This window comes from Schistocerca gregaria, chromosome 2 (assembly GCF_023897955.1).
Source record: "Schistocerca gregaria isolate iqSchGreg1 chromosome 2, iqSchGreg1.2, whole genome shotgun sequence".
In the NCBI taxonomy this organism is placed as follows: Eukaryota; Metazoa; Arthropoda; class Insecta; order Orthoptera; family Acrididae; genus Schistocerca; species Schistocerca gregaria.
This window is the reverse complement of record NC_064921.1, coordinates 446,382,447-446,399,542: the sequence shown is the minus strand read 5'-3', so window position 1 is coordinate 446,399,542 and position 17,096 is coordinate 446,382,447. Positions and strand designations below refer to the sequence as shown.

The 17,096-nt window shown below is 44.0% G+C and overlaps 1 protein-coding gene across 2 annotated transcripts in view; it reads right to left on the bottom strand.

Moving 5' to 3' along the window:
- The window catches only part of LOC126336186 (uncharacterized), a 138,700-nt gene extending 125,703 nt beyond the window's left edge, over positions 1–12,997 (bottom strand). The window contains exon 1 of one of the 2 annotated variants that reach the window (XR_007564907.1): positions 12,844–12,959. Coding sequence is in view for 1 of the 2 variants with exons in the window: in XM_049999693.1 (XP_049855650.1) it covers positions 12,844–12,921 (78 nt within the window). In the remaining variant the exon portion in view is untranslated. Of the gene's footprint in view, positions 1–12,843 lie in introns of both variants that reach the window. The other variant, XM_049999693.1, reaches the window with a different exon arrangement.
- Positions 12,998–17,096: the final 4,099 nt, after the last annotated feature.

Here is a 17,096-nt window from a genome sequence, read left to right as displayed (position 1 = left end):
GTTACACTTCAGTTCAGAATTAATAACATTTTCATTAACTACTCAGCATCAGTTGATAAATTCAGACATTTTCTACTTTCGATCGTTGTGAGCGCAACGTATTTCTTTCGTATAATAACATCCACTACTACATTTATTCGCACTCTGCAGGTACAAAGCTTTTCAGAACATATACAGTTTCCGAATAAAACGTAAGATTCATTACACGTGTCATTGAATTACTCAAGAGAGTGGAAAGTTTACAGTTGGTGAAATAAGCTCTGCGTCTACATGGATGCTCTGCAAATCAAACTTAGGTGCCTAGCAGAGGGTTCATGGTACCACTTTCACAATAATTCTCTATTCTTCCAAGATCAAACAACACGCGTAAGGAATGAACACTCATATCAAACCGTGCGAGCTCTGATTTCCATTATTTTATTATGATGATTGTTTCTCCCTTTGTAGGTCGGAGCCAACAAAATATCGTCAGTAATTATACAGAAGAGGAAAGTCCGGTGTTGTTCACGAGCTAATTGATGATGACCAAGCAGACATGCGACCACTGATTTTTGTGATTTTCGCTTAGGGCATGTGGTACCCATAAATTCGATTTTTGACCTTTCCCACTGCATTAAAATGTCACCCGATGATGGAACGATCTCAGTTCATCACATCTGCTAGTTCTCAAATACACTGACGTGCGTCATTGTGGATTAATGCACTGAAGCGATCTTCATCAAACCCTGAAGGTCTTTCTGTTCGTAGAGACTTAAGAATATCAAAACGGTCCTCCTTAAAACGAGAAAACCATTTCCTTGCCGTACTCTGTCCAGTCGCATGGCCCCCATACACGGTGCAAATGTTTCTGGTTGCCTCCGCTGCTATCACCCCTCTGTTTAACTGAAACAGGAAAGTAAGTCGGAAGTGTCACTATTTTTCCACTAGGCACTTCATTTTCTACCGTCCACAGCTCCACTCAAATCTCCAAATGACAAAAGGACGATATGTAAAATCAGATAGCGTCAGTGAACTACAAATAAAAAATAATAACGATAAATAAACCCTTAGCAACTGAAATACCAACTTGCAAAACAAAAACGCTACGAACTTTGCAATATCATAATAAGACATTGTACAGTTGCATAGGAGGTAACTTTGATTTGTGCTCAAAAGTTATATTTTGAACTGTAACAATAACTACTGGTTTAGACGTTGTTACAGCATATGAACAAAGCTTATATCGTGCTACTGCGCTATGGATGATACTGATAAGCACGGCTATGACGTTCCTCTGGGGTCGATAGTACGTCAGAGATTCAATGGTAAGACGATTGCTTTGAATTAGTGACTTCGGTGAAGTTTTCTGGACCTCTGGTGTGATGCACATTCATCTTTGATTTGAAATAAATAATGATGTACACGAATTTAATCGGAGGGCACAGAGCCTTAACAATACAGTCTGGTTTTGCCTCATGCCTTGGGTACTTACTTTTTATCCAGCCAACCTCTCCCCACACAAGTAATTCCATTCAAAGGTTGTATACAGCGCGGGACCGCAACGTCAGAGCTTCGAAGTTCAGGTGAGGTACGTAAGTTTATATGGCCCATCCTCGCTGACATGCACCGACAGGCAGCACCAAGCACGTGGGTAAGTTTATAGGGTAACATATGCGAGTGTCTGGGGCTCCACCAGTCGTCACTGCGGCGACATCTCGCATATTTTGCAATTTTCACATAATTTGTAAAACTCGACGCAGTAACATTAATTGACATGTTAAATAAGCTGCAACTCTAAACTTACTGGGAGATTAAAACTGTGTTCTTGACCAGGACTCGGATCCAAGATCGAGTCATGGTTCCATATATCATTTTAATCTGACAGGAAAGTTCGTATCAGCTCATACTCCGCTGCAGAGTGAAAATTCATTACGGAACTTACGACTTATTTCGTTGGTGTATTTCCTTGTGATTATCTCAGTGAACTTCAGCCTAGTTTTATGAGATGATTCTACAAGGTGTTTCACGATGTTTTGATGATTTCAAATTTGGATAACGCTCAGTTAAGAAAAGAGGTACAGTGTCGGTAGCGCCGGCTGTTGGTAGTGTGGAGTGCCAAGCTTCCTCCCGACATGGGCCAGTAGTCATGTTGTACTGGTCAAAGTAACATCGTGCGGAGCTTTTCCGCTACGGCGAATCTGTCGTGAGCGTGGTAGGTCCCTTTTGCAGGCGTTTCAAGATTCGTCCGCGATATCCAGTTCCCGCTCTTGGAACAATATTGAGCCGGGCAAGAAACTTGCTTCGAACCGAATGTCAATCGGGCCTCGGAAAATCGTCCGAACTCCCGAGAACATCAAACGTGTGAACAGCAATTTACAAACGAGCCCTCATCGTTCGTTACGAAAACGTGTCCAACGCTGAAGATTTCTCCAGTTTTATACATTTAAAAGATCGAATTCTCGCTGAAATTTCAGAATGCCTGTAACAGTTACGAAAGTTTTGGTCAAAAACAGGGTCAAACGCCTGGGATATTGTGTAGCCGCGAATGGTCGTCATTTGTCCGATGTATTATTTCATAAGTAAACTTGAGTAAATGTTGTACCTCGTGTAAAGTATACAACTTTGTTGAGCTACCAGGTTGTGAGTTATTCCCCTTTAAAACAGTCGAAACACTGTGAAATACCCTTATTTTAGTTCGCTCTGAATAGTTGCCCTTGTGTATTTTATACTTGTTACAGCATCTGGTGGTTTATCGTCAATTCTGCAGCCAAAGAGTAATGGATCTCTTCGCTTATTCATTATCAATACGTTGCATTAATTTCCATTTAGGGTCAATTGTCAATCGCTGTGTTTCTGCTTTGCTCAGGTGTTTCTGCTTTGCTGGTGTCGTAACCTTCCTATAGGTACCTGCTTAATCTTGAGACATTTCTGGGGCGTGTAACCCACACGGAGAAGCCTCAGCAGTTGTCAAGTCCAGTCCCAAACAAAGAAAGAGTTGAATTAAATCATAATTACCACAGTCCCTAACTCATACTGCATACGCAATCAAAATTTCAACATTATTGATATGGGCCTATAGTTTCATTGAGCTTAAACGCCAAGAAGTCTAGCGGGACCTCCAGCTGGACACATCAGCAACTGCCTTCGCTGTCACACCCCAGTAAAGTTGGCTACAGCAACGTTTCTCACTTCGAAGAATCACACTAATGTCCTGCGTCCGAGCTTCGAAACCACGGAGAGATACTTTCCAAGTCCCGTTCATTGCAGATTTTAGAAGGTGTCACTTTGCTACTGCTACGGGAGTTGCTAAGGGAGTTGTTTTATTGTACATGAACTGGCATCCATTACCTTGGAAGTAGCCTTGCGCAGAGTCAGTTAGTTTTAGTTAGTACGCTTCGGGATAGAATGCTCGTGGCTGCTTTGTTCATTTTAATTACGCGGTTAGGCAGCTCATACCGCAGCAGCCGGTACTCTCACTTCATTAATGCGGATATAGTAAGCTGTGCCATGCTGCTCTTTTCTTTGCGTTTATATCCGTAACTCGTCATGGCTAACCACCTTCTTTCTCGCTATTTACCAACAAGAACAGATTTCCATTCTAGAAATGCCACTCTCTAGTGACTGGACGTTTTATCATTTGTTTCTTATAGTTTTTCCTCCACGTGATTTTCTCGTCCTACAGCAGGACAGCGGGATGGCAAGTCATCCATAACGGCGGGTAGATTTTCTTCCGATTGCGTAACAGGAACACCTCGCATTTACCGGTTTAGATAAACAACATACTTTGATTTATTTAAAATTGCTGCCTTTCATTGGTCTGTAGTCTGTGGTTTTCTGCATGTCCCCTTCAATCTTTATGTTATTCACTCCTGCAATCGAAACACTCGTGTTAAATGAACAGGTCTAATGTCTTCGTGATCAGCGGACAGAAGACTAACAGCTGAGGACACCTTTACCTGCCAACGGGGAGCGCTGAGAGGCAGGACAACTGATTAGATTCCGTTCCATTCATTCAACATTTACAACAGCGGTCGTCACACGCAGACCGGAACGAGTATTTGCGAGACCCACGGTTCTCGGCCATATTTTATCGTAACATGCATCTAACAACTAATGGCCAAACTGAGAAACACCAACTGCTCAGGAACTAACAAAAATACTTACAGAAACAGTGAAAATTTAATATGTCCTCTATTTTAATTGACGTTGGTGAATTCGAAAGTGAGATAAGTTGCCCGCTTACCTTAGGGGCAGAGCGGCAAGTAGCGTGGCCACTGTTGGGTTGTAGGGCGTGAGACGGGGAATGTTCAGTTGTTTGTCTTCCAGTACTGACAACTGACGGGCGTGCGCAACTAGTACCGATCAACTATTATAGTATACATTTTGACAGGGAAGTAACACGGATTCGTCAGACCGTTGTCTTCAAATGTGCTACGTATTTGCACCAATGAACATGAAATTACATTAAGGCTGTTATAATACAACGCAACGAGTATAAGAAAAATGACATTCAAAACGTATAGTAAAGCTTTGTGATCGTGTCTTACATTATAAAAAGGAAGATTAGTGTTGAATGTCCCATTGGCATCGAGGTTGGAGCAGAAACTCTGATTCTGGACGGACATCGGCCGTGTACTTTCGAAGGTCCCATCCTGGCACTTGCCGTAAGCGATTTACGGAAATCACGGGAAGCAAAATAAGGATGGCCGGATGGGGATTTGAAACGTCGTCTTCCCGAATGCGACTTCACTGTGCAGACCACTGGTGCCTCATACTGCGCAGTGCATTTCAGTTTATTTTATTTTTAATTTACTCGTGTAGTTCCGTAAGACCAAATCCCCAAGGTCATAGAACGTGTCATTACATGAAATTACAACATAAAAGTAATAAGAAATGAAATAAAATGTTTATGAACCCACAGAAAGTCAAGCCATAAGTTTAAGTAAATTCAATCAACAATGTAACATAACAATCAGCTTCATTTTTCAAGGAACTCCTCATTAGAATAGAAGGAGTGACCCATGAGCAAACTTTTCTTTTTCGATTTGAAAGCGCGTGGCTTACTGCTAATATTTTTGAATTCTTGTGGTAGCTTATTGAAAATGGATGCAGCAGTATACTGCAAATCTTCCTGCACAAGAGTTACGGAAATACCATCCAAATGCAGATTGGATTTATGCCGAGTATTAACAATTACTGCTATTGATCAGCTAATCATCCGCTCACACTGACAACAAAATAATACTCCGCCAGACAATTATTGTGTCACAACTTTCGGATCGCTGTTGGTGGCTGAAATAAATAGCACTTGACATGAGGTGTTCGGAGCGGTGCCGATTTTTAACAGTCAGTACTTGGTGCCAGGCACTCAGGTGAAAAAGATAATCGGATACGTCCTAAAATCATGTCGAACCTCCTTTTGCCCGGCGGCTTGCAGCTGCTCGACGTGTCATGGATTCAACAAGTCGTTGGAAGTACCCTGCAAAAATATTGAGCCATGCTGCCTCTATAGCCGTCCATAATTACGAAACTGTAGCCAGTGCAGGATATTCTGCCCGAACTAACCTCTGGACTGTTGTTGTTGTTGTCTTCAGTCCTGAGACTGGTTTGATGCAGCTCTCCATGCTACTCTATCCTGTGCAAGCTGCTTCATCTCCCAGTACCTATTGCAACTTACATCCTTCTGAATCTGCTTAGTGTACTCATCTCTCGGTCTCCCTCTACGATTTTTACCCTAAACGCTGCCCTCCAACGCTAAATTTGTGATCCCTTGATGCCTCAAAACATGTCCTACCAACCGATCCCTTCTTCTAGTCAAGTTGTGCCACAAACTTCTCTTCTCCCCAATCCTATTCAATACCTCCTCATTAGTTACGTGATCTATCCACCTTATCTTCAGTATTCTTCTGTAGCACCACATTTCGAAAGCTTCTATTCTCTTCTTGTCCAAACTAGTTATCGTCCATGTTTCACTTCCATACATGGCTACACTCCAAACAAATACTTTCAGAAACGACTTCCTGATACATAAATCTATATTCGATGTTAACAAATTTCTCTTCTTCAGAAACGCTTTCCTTGCCATTGCCAGTCTACATTTTATATCCTCTCTACTTCGACCATCATCAGTTATTTTACTTCCTAAATAGCAAAACTCCTTTACTACTTTAAGTGTCTCATTTCCTAATCTAATTCCCTCAGCATCACCCGATTTAATTTGACTACATTCCGTTATCCTCGTTTTGCTTTTGTTAATGTTCATCTTATATCCTCCTTTCAAGACACTGTCCATTCCGTTCAACTGCTCTTCCAAGTCCTTTGCTGTCTCTGACAGAATTACAATGTCATCGGCGAACCTCAAAGTTTTTACTTCGTCTCCATGAATTTTAATACCTACTCCAAATTTTTCTTTTGTTTCCTTTACTGCTTGCTCAATATACAGATTGAATAACATCGGGGAGAGGCTACAACCCTGTCTCACTCCTTTCCCAACCACTGCTTCCCTTTCATGCCCCTCGACTCTTATGACTGCCATCTGGTTTCTGTACAAATTATAAATAGCCTTTCGCTCCCTGTATTTTACCCCTGCCACCTTTAGAATTTGAAAAAGAGTATTCCAGTCAACATTGTCAAAAACTTACCTCTGGACTATGTTCCATAATTGTTACATGGGACTTATGTCGCGCTATCTGTGAGACCAAATTATTCTATAGAACTGTTCAGAATGTTCTTCCTATCAGTCTCGAAGAATTGTGCCCCGATGACATGGCGCATTGTCCTCTACGAAAATTCCACCGTTGTTTGAGAACACAAAGTTCGTGAATGGTTGCAAATGGTCTCGCAAGTAGCCAAAAATAATCTTTTCCACTCAGTTATATCTTCACTCGGATTAGAGGACCGTGTCCATTCCATGTAAACACAGCCCACACCATGAAACGTCCCCTTAGAAAAATTATACAAGACTGTGCTTAAACTGACACAGTATTTTTAGCGCAACGCAATCTGACTTTCTGTAATCCCTACAAGAGAATGGCCCTGACCAAATTAACCTATACCTTTCACAAATCACTTACCTCACAAAAATCTTCGTTACTCCAACTACTGCAATACAGCGAGAGCCACTACTGCCAGCTAAATAAAAGATTCTAACTACTGAAGGCACTAACTACTGATAGGCATAGTTGGCAAATGAAAGATTTTGATAGAGAACAAACAATGTGTTTACCTCAATAGTGTTCAAAAGTCATAATATATATAGCAGTTCATGACATCCAGTCTTACAAGTTTCAAAACTCCGCCATCTCTCTCGCCACATCCACCACTGCTGGCGGCTCACCTCCAACTGCGCAACTCTACGCGCTGGTAACATCCAGCTCTCAACACTACAATGGCAGACAAAAATGCAAACTAGCCACAGATTGCGCACAACACAGCCAGTGATTTTCCATGCAGAGCGCTATGTGGCGTTACCAATAACAAAACCTAAACAGCCTACTTACAACCATTATGGAGCTACCATTAGCTTACTCAGTGTCTTGCGAACAACTTAGGAGGGGCGAGGGGGGTAAGATTTTTGCGCCACACTCGAACTCTTACCAACTGAAATCGGAACTCATCTCATCAGGCCAGGGTTTTCCAGTCGTCTAGCGTCCATCCGATATGATCATGAGCCCAAAACAGGCGCTGCAGGCGATGTCGTGTTGTTAGCAAAGGCACTCGCGTCGTTCCGCTGCTGCCATAGCCCATAAACGTCAAATTTCGCTTCACTGTCCTAACGGAGACGTTCGTCGTACACACATTGATTTATGCGACTATTTCACTTTGCGTTGCTTGTCTGTTAGCACTGACAACTGTACATAAATTCTGTTGCTCTCGGTCGCTAAGTGAAGGCCGTCGACCAATGCGTTGTCCATGGTGAGAGGTGCTGCCTAAAATGTGGTATTAGCGGCACTCTCTTGACGCTGTGCATCTCGAAATATTGAATTCCTAAACTGTTTCCGAAATGAAATATCCGATGCGTCTAGCTTCAACTACTTTTCGGCTTTCAAAGTCTGGTAAGTTTCATCGTGTGGCCAAAGACACGTGGGAAACCTTTTAACATGAATCACCTGAGTGCAAATGACAGCTCCGCCAATGCACTACCTACAGGGTGTCCAGAAAAAGACTCCCTGATTTCAAAATTAAATATCTCGAAAACAAAGATCGACAGAGGAATGCAGTAAACGGTATGTTTAATGTGAAAGCTGTAAGAAGTAAAGCTGCTAACAGATGGCGCTGTAATCGGCATATGTAATGCCTAGTATAAATAGTGATCCGAAGCCCAGAGCGGTCAGTTTCAGTATTGAAACTTGAAAGGAGGTTAGCGTACCGAAGGAAGAGATTAAAACCATGTACTCCATTGAACAACGCGTTTTTCTGGTGCTAGAATACCACAGGTTAGAAGAGAGTCCTACGGCAACAAGACGAAGTTTTCAAGCACGATTTAATGTTCCAAAAGGACCCGATGCGAAAACCATTCATACTCTCTTCGCAAAATTTCAACAAACAGGCAGCGTAACTGATGATCTAGTGGTGCATGTTGGTCGCAAGCAAACCGCAGTTACGCCTGAAAATATCGCCACAGTTTCTGGAATTATTCAGCGAAATCCAAAGTCATCTGTCCGTAGAATTGCATCTGAGACTGGTTTGAAGGCCATACCCGTACGAGCTGTGCAACAAAGGGTTGCCTTTGCTAATCAGATGCTCACAATGATTAATAGTGAAGGATTTGATATTGGCTGCATCTGGTTTACAGATGAAGCACACTTCCGCCTGAATAGATACGTGAATAAGTAGAACTGGCGATTTTGGGGTTCCGAAAAGCCATATTGGTGTGAAGCGAAACCCCTGTATTCCCCTAAAGTTACTGTGTGGGCTGCAGTATGCAGCAGAGACATTATTGGCCCTTTTTTCATTCGAGAAACGGTCACTGGTGCACGTTACGTTGCAATTTTGGAACAATTTGTCGCCACACAGCAAGCCTTATGGGATCGATCAGGTACTGAATGGTTTATGCAAGATGGAGCCCGACCACATCGGACCGAGTGTTTCGCTTTCTTGAGGAATACTTCGGGAATCGAGTCATTGCTTTGGAATATCCCAAATTTACTGGTGCAGGCATGGATTGGCCTCCATATCCGCTGGATTTGACACCCTGTGACTTTTTTTGTGGGGCACAGTGAAAGACATGGTCTACCCGAAGCATCCCGCCACGCTGGACGAGCTTGAGTCGGCGATCTCTGTGGCATGTGAATCCATTTCGGTTGAGACACTACGAAATGTGATGGCGAAATTCATTTTTCGTTTGCGCCACCTATGTAGTGCCAATGGTGAACATTTTGAAAACATTGTGATGTGATTGTTTACAAAGATTGTTTTCATAGGATTATTTCACTTGTGTATGCTGATATTAGCTGTACAGCGCACAGCGCCATCTGTTAGCAGCTTTTGTAACTATTATTTCAAACTGCTGTATAAACTTCTTACAGCTTTCACAATAAACATACCGTTTACTGCATTCCTCTATCGATCTTTGTTTTCAAGATATTTAATTTTGAAATCAGGGAGCCCTTTTCTGGACACCCTGTATTTTGTGTGTGCGATACTACCGCCATCTATATACAGGGTTTTTCACAAGTCATGTTGCACATTTCTACAGGTTCTAGAGGGGACTTAGGAGATGAAGCTTTACGTAGGGACCCAAGTCCGTAAACGGTTCGTTTCCTTGTTGCAAGGAAAACAAGAGCTACTCAGCCTCACGCCCAATATTTCTTACGCAGTTCACCTGTTATGGTAGGCTACCTACATTCATGAATGGTACGATCACCTGTGTTTCTATCTGCGTTGATTTCATGCTTCCTGGTGATGCGTCAATTGAAATTAAAATGACTAGTACTGCAGTAACAGAATGCCTGAGTGCACTTCCGCAAAGTACATCGATTTGTTGTTAATTTGCTGTGAAGCTCGACGTAATGGAAGAGAAGCACAACGTCTGTACGACGAGTACTTTCAAAATCGTGTGACTCATCCATGTTTTCCAGAGTAGAACAACGGCTACGGGGAAGTGGAAAATGGACAGCAAGTGATAGAGCGAATTGTGGTGATCCAAGAAGGTGGCGCACCGTTGTACTACAAAAAGAAATGCTTCATCAAGTGGAAGAGAACCTGTGGACGAGTTGTCGGGCCACTGGACGTGACTTACTTGTGTCTCACTCGTCTGTCTTGCGCGTTCTGGACGAACAGCAACTCCACCCCGACCACCCTTAGAAGGTACACGCCATGCTACCTGCAGATTTTGTGCCACGTGTCAATTTCTGTACTTGGTTTTTGCACAGTTGTGTGGATTTTCCTCAGTTTTCAAGGCGAATTTTGTTCACCGACGAAGCGCGTTTCAACAGGTAAGTTGTTTTGAACGCTAGAGATAACCTCATTTGGGATCAAGAAAACCCCAAAGGCACGTGTACACTACGATTTCAGCACACCTTCGCCATCAATGTCTGGGCAAGCATCTGGGGTGGTTCTGTGACTAGGGCATGCCAGATACTTGGTATTTCTACAACAACTGCTGACGGAGCTTTTGGAAGATATGCCATTGGACATTAGGCACTAACTGTGATTCCTGAATGATGGCGCTATTTGTAGTTCGCGTACGAAACCATCTCAACGGAGTCTACGGGGACAGGTTGCTCGGTCGAGGTGTAGCACGTGCTCGGCCACCAAGATCGCCGGATTTTACCCTTTTAGACTTTTTCTTGTGGGGCCACGTGAAGAGTCTTGTTTACGAGACCCTGGCCTTTCGGAGGCAGATCTGATGGCACACGGATCATGCTGCGGCAGAAACGATTAATCATACACCACGTGTGTTGGACAGAGTTTATGCGAACATACTGAGCAGATACACAGTGTGCACCGAAATAGATGGTCGCCATATCGAACAGCTGTTGTTATATCACAGAAAATGAAACTGAAAGGTATACATCTTGTTTTCCTTGTAACATGGAAACGAACCGTTTCCGGACATAGGTTCCTAAGTAAAATTTGATCTGCTAAGTCCCCTCTACAGCATTTAGAAATGTGTAGCATGAATTGTGAAACTTCCTGTAGTGAAAATCGCCATACCACGACTTTTGTCAGTTCAGTGTATAGCTAGTTTATTGGTAGCTCATAACGTACAAATTTATGTGGGTTATAAGTTAATAATAACATTTTACATATGCCACCCTAGGTTCCGCCCCACAATGTCAGTACTGGCTCTTGCGTAAAGAAGTTTGACGACTACCGATCTGCAGTATCTGGAACAGAATCGTCTGTCAAAAGTCGCTCTCAGTTTGCGACCCCAGGTACTGGGTCATTCATACGCTAAAGCGCGAAAAAAACTTGTATAGTCATGCACATTCAAATACAGAGATATGTAAACAGACAAAATACGGCGTTGCGGCCGGAAACGCCTATATAAGACAACAAGTGTCTCGTGGAATTGTTAGATTGGTTACTGCTGCTACAATGGCAGGTTATCAAGATTTAAATGTTTGAAAGTGGTTTTATAGTCGGCGCCCGAGCGATGGGACACAGCATCTCCGATGTAGCGATGAAGTGGGGATTTTCGTGAACGACCATTTCACTAGTGTATTGTGAATATAAGGAATCCGGTAAAAAAGCAAATCTCCGACTTCGCTTCGGCCGGAAAAAGATCCTGCAAGAACGGGACCAACGACGACTAAAGAGAAACGTTCAACGTGACAGAAGTGCAACCCTTTCGCAATTTGCTGCATATCTCAATGCTGGGCCATTAACAAGTGTCAGCGTGCGAAACATTCAACGAAACATCATCGATATGGACTTTCGGAGCCGGACGCCCATTCGTGTATGCTTGATGACTGCACGACACAAAGCTGTAAACCTCGCCTGGGCCCGTCAACACTGACATTGGGCTGTTGATGATTGGAAATAAGTTGCCTGGTCGGACGAGTCTTGTGTCTAATAGTTTGGAGCGGTTGGACGTGTACGAGTGTGGAGACAACCCCAAGAATCCATGGACCCTACATGTCAGCAGGGTACTGTTCAAGCTGGTGAGCCTCTTTAAGGGTGTGATGCGTCGGCAGTTGGAGTGATATGGGATCCCTGATACGTCTAGATACGATTCTGACAGGTGACACGTACGTAAGCATGCTGTCTGATAACCTGTATGCTTTCATGTCCATTGTGTATTTCGACGGACTTGGGAAATTCCAGGAGGACAATGCGACTGCCCACACATCCAGAATTGCTACAGAGTGGCGCGAGGAACACTCTTCTGAGTTTAAACACTACCATTGTCCCCAGACTCCCAAGACACGAACTTATTGAGCATATCTGGGAGGCAATGTAACGTGCTGTTCAGAAGAGATATCCAATCACTGGCACTCTTACGGATTTACGGACAGCCCTGCGGGATACATGGTGTCAGTTCCCTCCAGCACTACTTCAGACATTAGTCGAGTCCATGCCACGTCGTGTTGATACACTTCTGCGTGCTCGTGGGGCCCATACTCGATATTAGGCAGGTGTACCACTGTATTTTACTCTTCAGTGTATATGTACTGAAACGAATTGTCATAATTGTGAAACAATAAATAGTTGCAAATAAGACGGAAGAATAAACAACAAAACGAAAGCATCTCATAATGGCAAACATCAGTTACAGTCAGTCTCCCGCGGTATAACTGAAAATAAACAATACAAACGATTTGTTAGCTTTAAATGATCATTCCACTATTCATGAGCTTTCATCTTGTTACACCGACTAGAAAAGCTTAGTACACGTGCATATGGAGAGCAAAGACTTACGGTGTTTGCGATGTCGGCTAGAATGGTAGTGGCGGCCACGCTGAGCGCCCACAGGGCAAAGCGATGAGCATTCTTCATTCTGGCAGCGAGGCACGCACCATGTGTGGTCACCCAAATCACGGCCCAGCTTTTAGCCGTCGCCCCATCCGCTGCGCACTGTATCTGATGAGAGCGGCACGTGGAACCGTGGCATTGTTTCCTGTACACGCAACAGTCCAGGATATCTGTCTCATAAAATCACACTGCTCTCTGTTTCGCAAAGGTCGTCCGGAGCCCGTGCTCTGTACATCGAGTTAATTCAACACATAGCTTTAGGACATAAAGCAGCAACCCAGGTAATGACCAAATATATTTACTGAGGCTTTGCTTGAACCATAGGGCTATCGTTCGAAGAAGATAGACACAAAAGAATATTATAAAAGAGGAGAAGAGCAGATGGAAAGGGGAAACAGGGAAGGAGATCTCATTTTACAGACCATTCTCTTTAGTGATACAGGAAGTCTGAACAATCATAAACTGGGAAAAGGAAGACGCAGTGCATGTTAATGGGATATAACAAACACATCTTCCGCTTTACTGATAACCGTTCTACCACACACATCAAAAAAGTTTTGCATCACCCCGTTCCCAGTACTCCTGAAGATAGACGTTGACTGTGGATATTGTCTCACAGACACAGTTCCTCTGACTGTTCAGAGATGTCACTAAATCCCCCAAAGATGTAAACAACCATGCATGAGGTGCGCCTATTACACGGAGGTGGTCCTACAGCCGATCAGTTCCAGTCATTCCACCAGGAAGGAGGTACACGGCTCGTGTTAACTGTACTTCAACCATGCCTAGCTGGTCAATACCGCGATGCGATCGCGTCCGCATTATTACTTTGTGTGAGGAACGGCTCTCAACTAGGGAAGTGTCCAGGTGTCTCGGAGTGGACCAAAGCGATGTTGTTCGGACATGGAAGAGATACAGAGAGACGGGGTCGATGATATGCCTCGCTCAGGCCTCCCAAGGGCTACTACTACAGTGGATGACCACTGACTACGGATTATGGCTCGGTGGAACCCTGACAGCAACGCCACCATGTTGAATAATGATGTTCGTACAGCCACAGGACGTTGTCTTACGACTCAAACTGTGCGCAATAGGCTGCATGATGCGCAACTGCACTCCCAACATCCATGGCGAGGTCCATCTTGGCAACCACAACACCATGCAGCTCGGTGCAGATGGTCCCAACAACATACCGAATGGACAGCTCAAGATTGGCGTCACGTTCTCTTCACCGATGAGTGTCGGATGTGCCTTCAACCAAACAATCTTTGGAGACGTGTTTGGAGGCAGCCCGCGCAGGCTGAACGCCTTAGACACACTGTCCAGCGAATGCAGCAAGGTGATGATTCCCTGTTGTTTTGGGGTGATATTATGTGGGGCCGACGTACGTCGGTGGTGGTCATACGTGAATGCCATCCTCCGACCGATAGTGCAACCATATTGGCAGCATATTGGCGAGGCATTCATCTTCATGCACGACAATTCGTGCCCCCATCGTGCAGATCTTGTGAATGATTTCCTTCAGGATACAGAGAGCATATTTTCCAGACATGAACCCTGTGGAACATGCCAGGAATAGACTGAAAAGGGCTCTTTATGGACGACGTGATCCACCAACCGCTCTGAGGGATCTACGCCGAATCGCCGTTGAGGAGTGGGACAATCTGCACCAACAGTGCCTTGATGAGCTTGTGGATAGTATTCCACGACGAATACAGGCATGCATCAATGCAAGAGGACCTGCTACTGGGTATTAGAGGTACCGGTGTGTACAGCAATCTGGACCACCACCTCTGAGTGTCTCACTGTATGGTGGTTCAACATGCTATGTCTTGTTTTCATGAGCAATAAAAAGGGCGGAAATGACGTTTATGTTTATTTCTATTCTAAGTTCCTGGGCAGGATTAGAGTCGAGGTCAGCTGTGCCGGTCTGCCTGTGGATGGTTTTTAAGGCGGTTTTCCATCTGCCTCGGCGAATGCGGACTGGTTCCCCCAATTCCGCCTCAGTTGCGCTATGTCGACGATTGCTGCGCAAACCCTTTCTTCACGTACACGTACGCGTACACCACAATTACTCTACCACGCAAACATTGGAGTTACACTCGTCTGGTGTGAGACGTTCCCGAGGGGCGTGCACTGGGGCCGAACAGCACAATAACCCTTGGTGCGGTGTGAGGCGGCGGTGGGGTGAGTGGACTGCTGTAGGCTGTTGTGGGGTTGTGAACTACTGAGGGCTACAGCGGGAACGAAGTCTCTGTCGTTTTAGGCCCTCTGTTCCATACAATACAATACAATACAATAAAAATGAATTATTTATACATATTAACAACCTGTTCATAGAACCAGTTGATTAGTTTCTCTTTTCTGGGCTCATGTGAATAAAGGCTGTATGAATTCCAAAACAAATAAACAGAACAGCAAAACAGCTTTAGAATGCTTTAAGCATGTCGAACTACGCTTTAATTCAAACTCTAGACGTATCTGAAGCGCAAAACTTGCTATCATGTGTATTATCAGTTCAGATTATTTTTAGCATTCCTTTTCTTGTAATGTACAAACGATACAAACATAGACATTTGCTAAGCTAGAGACTAAACACCGGCGTCAACTGTGTGAATGCTCTGAAAAGCTAATCATTTGCATTTCACAGCATCGTCTTCCTGTCGGTTAAATTTTGCGTCTGTAGCACGTCATCTTCGTGGTATAGCAATTTTAATGGCCCGTAGTGTATTATATTGATTGTACCTCCTTCATATGACCGACTGCACTCATTGTAAACACACTTTTAATAACCAATAATGGGAATAGTGTGTCAGTTAGCCACTTTGGGTATGGGCCGCAGCGCATGCTGCAGTGCACCATGTGAGCATGCCTGCAGCCATGGTCAGCTGCCTTTGATTGGCTGGCCCAAGGAGAGACGGCAACATGGCACGAGTCCACCTCCATTCTTTGGGAGCAGATAGATTCGCTATTGAATGGCCTATGGAATTGCACAGAGGCTCGGTTGTGGTAACCGTATTACTCATTGTGGTCATTCACCGAACCGATCGTTAGAGCGACTGAACAATACAGAATGAGGCTACGGGTCTGGTGCCTCACTGAGGCGTTGCAGCAGTTGGCCGAGGTTGGCCCTTCATTTGATCCCTGCGAAACCCTATATTTCAGCTGGATAATGCACGACCACATGTTGCAGGTGGCTTTTCTGGATACAGAAAATGTTCAACTGCTGCCCTGGTCAGCACATTCTCAAGATCTGTCACCAATTGAAAAGTCTGGTCAGTGCTGGCCGAGCAACTGGCTCGTCACAATACACCAGTCATTACTCTTGATGAACTGTGGTATCGTGTTGAAGTTGCATGGGCAGCTGTACATATACAGGCCATGCAAGCTCTGTTTGACTCATTGCCCAGGCGTATCAAGGCCGTTATTACGGCCAGAGGTGTTTGTTCTGGGTACTGATTGCTCAGGATCTATGCACCCAAATTACGTGAAAATGTAATCACATGTCAGTTCTAGTATAGTATATTTGGCCAATTAATACTCATTTATCATCTGCATTTCTTCTTGGTGTAGCAATTTTAATGGCCAGTATTGTATCTTCGTATAATAAGAAATCTATCTTCTTGTGTCTCAAGGTAGGGGACACAACTCCTAAAAACTGCAGGTGCATTGAGAGACCCGGGGCGACTCGTGGCAGCTGAAATGTCATCAAACACTGCCTTCTGATCAGACCAATGTCCCATGAAGTTAAGAGTTGTCAAAATCTAGAAGGAAAAAATAACCATTGCACTTGATGACTGATCATAATTATACAATTGATTTAGTCATTTCAGGACTTGCAAAATAAATGCACTTTAAGATGTTGTAAGTAGGCTGATTAAGTTTTTTTATTGGTAACGCCGCCGCCACGTAGCGCTCTGTATGAAAATCATTGGCTGAGCCGTGTGCAGTCTGTGGCTGGTTGGCATTGTTGTAATACTCGCCATTGTAGTGTCGAGCAGCGGCAGCTGGATGCTAACAGCGCGTAGCGTTGCGCAGTTGGAGGTGAACCGCCAGCAGTGGTGAACGTGGGTAGAGAGACGGCGGAGTTTTGAAATTTGTAAGAATTGTGTCACGAACTGATTTATATATTATGACTATTAAGGTAAATACATTGTCTGTTCTGTATTAAAATCTTTCATTTGCTAACTATGCCTGTC